This window comes from Heptranchias perlo, unplaced genomic scaffold (assembly GCF_035084215.1).
Source record: "Heptranchias perlo isolate sHepPer1 unplaced genomic scaffold, sHepPer1.hap1 HAP1_SCAFFOLD_261, whole genome shotgun sequence".
NCBI lineage: Eukaryota > Metazoa > Chordata > Chondrichthyes > Hexanchiformes > Hexanchidae > Heptranchias > Heptranchias perlo.
The window spans coordinates 316,717-325,687 of NW_027139273.1; the positions used below are offsets into that span (position 1 = coordinate 316,717).

General features: G+C 37.7%; 1 protein-coding gene across 1 annotated transcript in view; it reads right to left on the bottom strand.

The window, feature by feature from the left end:
- The window catches only part of LOC137310544 (uncharacterized), a 52,992-nt gene extending 46,906 nt beyond the window's left edge, over positions 1 to 6,086 (bottom strand). Inside the window, exon 1 of the mRNA XM_067978312.1 lies at positions 5,658 to 6,086. Within this exon, the coding sequence (XP_067834413.1) occupies positions 5,658 to 6,086 (429 nt within the window). The remainder of the gene's footprint in view (positions 1 to 5,657) is intronic.
- Positions 6,087 to 8,971: the final 2,885 nt, after the last annotated feature.

The following is an 8,971-nucleotide window of genomic DNA, read 5'->3' on the forward strand; positions in this document are numbered from 1 at the left end:
GGTCACTGTGTGAATGGTCACTGTGTGATTGGTCACTGTGTTAATGGTCACTGTGTGATTGGTCACTGTGTTATTGGCCACTGTGTGAATGGTCACTGTATTAATGGTCACTGTGTGATTGGTCACTGTGTTAATGGTGACTGTGTGATTGGTCACTGTGTTAATGGTCACTGTGTGATTGGTCACTGTGTTATTGGTCACTGTGTGAATGGTCACTGTGTTAATGGTCTCTGTGTGATTGGTCACTGTATTAATGGTCACTGTGTTATTGGTCACTGTGTTAATGGTCACTGTGTTAATGATCACTGTGTTATTGGTCACTGTGTTAATGATCACTGTGTTATTGATCACTGTGTTAATGATCACTGTGTTTATGATCACTGTGTTATTGGTCACTGTGTTGTTGGTCACTGTGTTATTGATCACTGTGTTAATGATCATTGTGTTATTGGTCACTGTGTTATTGGTCACTGTGTTATTGGTCACTGTGTTAATGATCACTGAGTTATTGGTCACTGTGTTAATGATCACTGTGTTATTGGTCACTTTGTTATTGATCACTGTGTTAATGATCACTGTGTTTTTGATCACTGTGTTATTGGTCACTATGTTAATGATCACAGTGTTATTGGTCACTGTGTTAATGATCACTGTGTTATCGGTCACTGTGTTATTGATCACTGTGTTATTGGTCACTGTGTTAATGATCACTGTGTTAATGATAACTGTGTTATTGGTCACGGTGTTATTGATCACTGTGTTATTGTTCACTGTGTTATTGATCACTGTGTTAATGATCACTGTGTTATTGGTCACTGTGTTATTGATCACTGTGTTAATGATCACTGTGTTATTGGTCACTGTTTTGTTGGCCACCGTGTGATTGGTCACTGCGTTATTGGTCACTGTGTTATTGATCACTGTGTTATTGGTCACTGTGTTATTGGTCACTGTGTTATTGGTCACTGTGTTAATGATCACTGTGTTATTGGTCAATGTGTTATTGGTCACTGTGTTATTGGTCACTTTGTTAATGATCACTGTTTTATTGGTCACTGTGTTATTGATCACTGTGTTAATGATCACTGTGTTATTGGTCACTGTGTTAATGATCACTGTGTTATTGGTCACTGTGTTATTGATCACTGTGTTATTGGTCACTGTGTTATTGGTCACTGTGTTAATGATCACTGTGTTATTGGTCACTGTGTTATTGATCACTGTGTTATTGGTCACTGTTTTAATGATCACTGTGTTCATGATCACTGTGTTATTGGTCACTGTGTTAATGATCACTGTGTTATCGGTCACTGTGTTGTTGATCACTGTGTTAATGATCACTGTGTTAATGATCACTGTGTTCATGATCACTGTGTTATTGGTCACTGTGTTAATGGTCACTGTGTTAATGATCACTGTGTTATTGGTCACTGTGTTATTGATCGCTGTGTTATTGGTCACTGTGTTAATGATCACTGTGTTCATGATCACTGTGTTAATTATCACTTTGTTATTGATCACTGTGTTATTGGTCACTGTGTGATTGGTCACTGTGTTATTGATCACTGTGTTATTGGTCACTGTGTTAATGATCACTGTGTTATTGGTCACTGTGTTAATGGTCACTGTGCTTTTGATCACTGTGTTATTGGTCACTGTGTTATTGGTCACTGTGTTAATGGTCACTGTGCTTTTGATCACTGTGTTATTGGTCACTTTGTTATTGATCACTGTGTTAATGATCACTGTGTTAATGGTCAATGTGTTAATGATCACTGTGTTATTGGTCACTGTGTTATTGGTCGATGTGTTAATGATCACTGTGTTGTTGGTCACTGTGTTAATGATCACTGTGTTATTGGTCACTGTGTTAATGATCACTGTGTTATCGGTCACTGTGTTATTGATCACTGTGTTAATGATCACTGTGTTAATGATCACTGTGTTAATGGTCACTGTGTTAATGATAACTGTGTTATTGGTCAATGTGTTATTGGTCACTGTGTTGTTGGTCACCATGTGATTGGTCACTGCGTTATTGATCACTGTGTTATTGGTCACTGTGTTATTGGTCAATGTGTTATTGGTCACTGTGTTATTGATCACTGTGTTAATGATCACTGTGTTATTGATCACTGTGTTATAGGTCACTGTGTTCGTGATCACTGTGTTATTGGTCACTGTGTTATTGATCACTGTGTTATTGGTCACTTTGTTATTGATCACTGTGTTATTGGTCACTGTGTTCATGATCACTGTGTTCATGATCACTGTGTTAATTATCACTGTGTTATTGATCACTGTGTTAATGATCACTGTGTTATTGATCACTGTGTTATTGGTCACTGTGTTAATGATCACTGTGTTATTGATCACTGTGTTAATGATCACTGTGTTATCGGTCACTGTGTTATTGATCACTGTGTTAATGATCACTGTGTTAATGATCACTGTGTTATTGGTCACTGTGTTAATGATCACTGTGTTATCGGTCACTGTGTTATTGATCACTGTGTTAATGATCACTGTGTTAATGATCACTGTGTTATTGGTCACTGTGTTATTGATCACTGTGTTATTGTTCACTGTGATATTGATGACTCTATTAATGATCACTGTGCTATTGGTCAATGTGTTATTGGTCACTGTGTTGTTGGTCACCGTGTGATTGGTCACTGCGTTATTGATCACTGTGTTATTGGTCACTGTGTTATTGGTCACTGTTTTAATGATCACTGTGTTATTGGTCACTGTGTTATTGGTCCATGTGTCATTGGTCACTGTGTTATTGATCACTGTGTTAATTATCACTGTGTTATTGGTCACTGTGTTATTGATCACTGTGTTAATGATCACACAGTTATTGGTCACTGTGTTATTGATCACTGTGTTAATGATCACTGTGTTATTGGTCACTGTGTTATTGATCACTGTGTTATTGTTCACTGTGTTATTGGTCACTGTGTGAATGGTCACTGTGTGATTGGTCACTGTGTTAATGGTCACTGTGTGATTGGTCACTGTGTTATTGGCCACTGTGTGAATGGTCACTGTATTAATGGTCACTGTGTGATTGGTCACTGTGTTAATGGTGACTGTGTGATTGGTCACTGTGTTAATGGTCACTGTGTGATTGGTCACTGTGTTATTGGTCACTGTGTGAATGGTCACTGTGTTAATGGTCTCTGTGTGATTGGTCACTGTATTAATGGTCACTGTGTTATTGGTCACTGTGTTAATGGTCACTGTGTTAATGATCACTGTGTTATTGGTCACTGTGTTAATGATCACTGTGTTATTGATCACTGTGTTAATGATCACTGTGTTTATGATCACTGTGTTATTGGTCACTGTGTTGTTGGTCACTGTGTTATTGATCACTGTGTTAATGATCATTGTGTTATTGGTCACTGTGTTATTGGTCACTGTGTTATTGGTCACTGTGTTAATGATCACTGAGTTATTGGTCACTGTGTTAATGATCACTGTGTTATTGGTCACTTTGTTATTGATCACTGTGTTAATGATCACTGTGTTTTTGATCACTGTGTTATTGGTCACTATGTTAATGATCACAGTGTTATTGGTCACTGTGTTAATGATCACTGTGTTATCGGTCACTGTGTTATTGATCACTGTGTTATTGGTCACTGTGTTAATGATCACTGTGTTAATGATAACTGTGTTATTGGTCACGGTGTTATTGATCACTGTGTTATTGTTCACTGTGTTATTGATCACTGTGTTAATGATCACTGTGTTATTGGTCACTGTGTTATTGATCACTGTGTTAATGATCACTGTGTTATTGGTCACTGTTTTGTTGGCCACCGTGTGATTGGTCACTGCGTTATTGGTCACTGTGTTATTGATCACTGTGTTATTGGTCACTGTGTTATTGGTCACTGTGTTATTGGTCACTGTGTTAATGATCACTGTGTTATTGGTCAATGTGTTATTGGTCACTGTGTTATTGGTCACTTTGTTAATGATCACTGTTTTATTGGTCACTGTGTTATTGATCACTGTGTTAATGATCACTGTGTTATTGGTCACTGTGTTAATGATCACTGTGTTATTGGTCACTGTGTTATTGATCACTGTGTTATTGGTCACTGTGTTATTGGTCACTGTGTTAATGATCACTGTGTTATTGGTCACTGTGTTATTGATCACTGTGTTATTGGTCACTGTTTTAATGATCACTGTGTTCATGATCACTGTGTTATTGGTCACTGTGTTAATGATCACTGTGTTATCGGTCACTGTGTTGTTGATCACTGTGTTAATGATCACTGTGTTAATGATCACTGTGTTCATGATCACTGTGTTATTGGTCACTGTGTTAATGGTCACTGTGTTAATGATCACTGTGTTATTGGTCACTGTGTTATTGATCGCTGTGTTATTGGTCACTGTGTTAATGATCACTGTGTTCATGATCACTGTGTTAATTATCACTTTGTTATTGATCACTGTGTTATTGGTCACTGTGTGATTGGTCACTGTGTTATTGATCACTGTGTTATTGGTCACTGTGTTAATGATCACTGTGTTATTGGTCACTGTGTTAATGGTCACTGTGCTTTTGATCACTGTGTTATTGGTCACTGTGTTATTGGTCACTGTGTTAATGGTCACTGTGCTTTTGATCACTGTGTTATTGGTCACTTTGTTATTGATCACTGTGTTAATGATCACTGTGTTAATGGTCAATGTGTTAATGATCACTGTGTTATTGGTCACTGTGTTATTGGTCGATGTGTTAATGATCACTGTGTTGTTGGTCACTGTGTTATTGATCACTGTGTTATTGGTCACTGTGTTAATGATCACTGTGTTATTGGTCACTGTGTTGTTGGTCACCGTGTGATTGGTCACTGCGTTATTGGTCACAGTGTTAATGATCACTTTGTTATTGGTCACTGTGTTATTGATCACTGTTTTATTGGTCACTGTGTTATTGATCACTGTTTTAATGATCACTGTGTTATTGGTCACTGAGTTGTTGGTCACCGTGTGATTGGTCACTGTGTTAATTGTCACTGAGTTAATGATCACTGTTTTAATGATCACTGTGTTATTGGTCACTGTGTTATTGGTCACTGTGTTAATGGTCACTGTGTTATTTGTCACTATGTGATTGGTCACTGTGTTAATGGTCACTGTGTTGTTGGTCACTGTGTTAATGATCACAGTGCTTTTGATCACTGTGTTATTGGTCACTGTTGTATTGATCACTGTGTTATTCGTCACTATGTTATTGGTCACTGTGTTAATGATCACAGTGCTTTTGATCACTGTGTTATTGGTCACTGTGTTATTGGTCACTGTGTGATTGGTCACTGTGTTAATGGTCTCTGTGTGATTGGTCACTGTATTAATGATCACTGTGTTATCGATCACTGTGTTAATGATCACTGTGTTATTGGTCACTGTGTTAATGATCACTGTGTTTTTGGTCACTGTTATTGATCACTGTGTTAATGATCACTGTGTTATTGGTCACTGTGTTAATGATCACTGTGTTTTTGGTCACTGTTATTGATCACTGTGTTAATGATCACTGTGTTATTGGTCACTGTGTTGTTGGTCACTGTGTTATTGATCACTGTGTTATTGATCACTGTGTTATTGGTCACTGTGTTATTGGTCACTGTGTTAATGATCACTGTGTTATTGGTCACTTTGTTAATGATCACTGTGTTATTGATCACTGTGTTGATGATCACTGTGTTCATGATCACTGTGTTATTGATCACTGTGTTATTGGTCACTGTGTTATTGGTCACTGTGTTATTGATCACTGTGTTATTGATCACTGTGTTGATGATCACTGTGTTCATGATCACTGTGTTAATGATCACTGTGTTATTGGTCACTGTGTTGTTGATCACTGTGTTGATGATCACTGTGTTCATGATCACTGTGTTAATGATCACTGTGTTATTGGTCACTGTGTTAATGATCACTGTGTTATTGATCACTGTGTTGATGATCACTGTGTTCATGATCACTGTGTTAATGATCACTGTGTTATTGGTCACTGTGTTGTTGATCACTGTGTTGATGATCACTGTGTTCATGATCACTGTGTTAATGATCACTGTGTTATTGATCACTGTGTTATTGGTCACTGTGTTAATGATCACTGTGTTATTGGTCACTGTGTTAATGATCACTGTGTTGTCGGTCACTGTGTTATTGATCACTGTGTTATTGATCACTGTGTTAATGGTCAATGTGTTAATGATCACTGTGTTATTGGTCACTGTTTTATTGGTCAATGTGTTAATGATCACTGTGTGGTTGGTCACTGTGTTATTGATCACTGTGTTATTGGTCACTGTGTTAATGATCACTGTGTTATTGGTCACTGTGTTGTTCGGTCACCGTGTGATTGGTCACTGCGTTATTGGTCACAGTGTTAATGATCACTTTGTTATTGGTCACTGTGTTATTGGTCACTGTGTTATTGATCACTGTTTTAATGATCACTGTGTTATTGGTCACTGTGTTGTTGGTCACCGTGTGATTGGTCACTGCGTTAATTGTCACTGTGTTATTTGTCACTATGTGATTGGTCACTGTGTTAATGATCACAGTGCTTTTGATCACTGTGTTATTGGTCACTGTGTTAATGGTCTCTGTGTGATTGGTCACTGTATTAATGATCACTATGTGATTGGTCACTGTATTAATGATCACTGTGTTATCGATCACTGTGTTATTCATCACTGTGTTATTGGTCACTGTGTTAATGATCACTGTGTTTTTGGTCACTGTTATTGATCACTGTGTTAATGATCACTGTGTTATTGGTCACTGTGTTGTTGGTCACTGTGTTATTGATCACTGTGTTATTGATCACTGTGTTATTGGTCACTTTGTTAATGATCACTGTGTTATTGATCACTGTGTTGATGATCACTGTGTTCATGATCACTGTGTTAATGATCACTGTGTTATTGATCACTGTGTTATTGGCCACTGTGTTAATGATCACTGTGTTATTGGTCACTGTGTTATTGATCACTGTGTTGATGATCACTGTGTTATTGGTCACTGTGTTATTGATCACTGTGTTGATGATCACTGTGTTCATGATCACTGTGTTAATGATCACTGTGTTATTGATCACTGTGTTATTGGTCACTGTGTTATTGGTCACTGTGTGATTGGTCACTGTGTTAATGGTCTCTGTGTGATTGGTCACTGTATTAATGATCACTGTGTGATTGGTCACTGTATTAATGATCACTGTGTTATCGATCACTGTGTTATTCATCACTGTGTTATTGGTCACTGTGTTAATGATCACTGTGTTATTGGTCACTGTGTTAATGATCACTGTGTTTTTGGTCACTGTTATTTATCACTGTGTTAATGATCACTGTGTTATTGGTCACTGTGTTGTTGGTCACTGTGTTATTGATCACTGTGTTATTGATCACTGTGTTATTGGTCACCGTGTTATTGGCCACTGTGTTAATGATCACTGTGTTATTGATCACTGTGTTGATGATCACTGTGTTCATGATCACTGTGTTAATGATCACTGTGTTATTGGTCACTGTGTTATTGATCACTGTGTTGATGATCACTGTGTTCATGATCACTGTGTTAATGATCACTGTGTTATTGGTCACTGTGTTATTGGTCACTGTGTTATTGATCACTGTGTTATTGGTCACTGTGTTAATGATCACTGTGTTATTGGTCACTGTGTTAATGGTCACTGTGCCTTTGATCACTGTGTTATTGGTCACTTTGTTATTGATCACTGTGTTAATGGTCACTTTGTTATTGATCACTGTGTTAATGGTCACTGTGTTATTGGTCAATGTGTTAATGATCACTGTGTTGTTGGTCACTGTGTTGTTGGTCACCGTGTGATTGGTCACTGCGTTATTGGTCACAGTGTTAATGATCACTTTGTTATTGGTCACTGTGTTATTGGTCACTGTGTTAATGGTCACTGTGTTGTTGGTCACTGTGTTAATGATCACAGTGCTTTTGATCACTGTGTTATTGGTCACTGTTGTATTGATCACTGTGTTATTGGTCACTATGTTATTGGTCACTGTGTTAATGATCACAGTGCTTTTGATCACTGTGTTATTGGTCACTGTGTTATTGGTCACTGTGTTCATGGTCTCTGTGTGATTGGTCACTGTATTAATGATCACTGTGTTATTGGTCACTGTGTTAATGATCACTGTGTTATTGGTCACTGTGTTAATGATCACTCTGTTTTTGGTCACTGTTATTGATCACTGTGTTAATGATCACTGTGTTATTGGTCACTGTGTTGTTGGTCACTGTGTTATTGATCACTGTGATCATGATCACTGTGTTAATGATCACTGTGTTATTGGTCACTGTGTTATTGATGACTGTGTTGATGATCACTGTGTTAATGATCACTGTGTTATTGATCACTGTGTTATTGGTCACTGTGTTAATGATCACTGTGTTATTGGTCACTGTGTTAATGATCACTGTGTTATCGGTCACTGTGTTATTGATCACTGTGTTATTGGTCACTGTGTTAATGATCACTGTGTTATTGGTCACTGTGTTATTGGTCAATGTGTTATTGATCACTGTGTTAATGATTACTGTGTTATTGGTCACTGTGTTATTGGTCACCGTGTGATTGGTCACTGCGTTATTGGTCACTGTGTTATTGCTCACTTTGTTAATGATCACTGTGTTATTGGTCACTGTGTTATTGGTCACTTTGTTAATGATCACTTTGTTATTGGTCACTGTGTTGTTGGTCACCGTTTGATTGGTCACTGTGTTAATGTTCACTGTGTTAATGGTCACTGTGTTAATCATCACTGTGTTATTGATCACAGTGTTAATGATCACTGTGTTATTGATCACTGTGTTAATGGTCACTGTGTTAATCATCACTGTGTTAATGATCACTGTGTTATTCGTCACTGTGTTATTGGTCACTGTG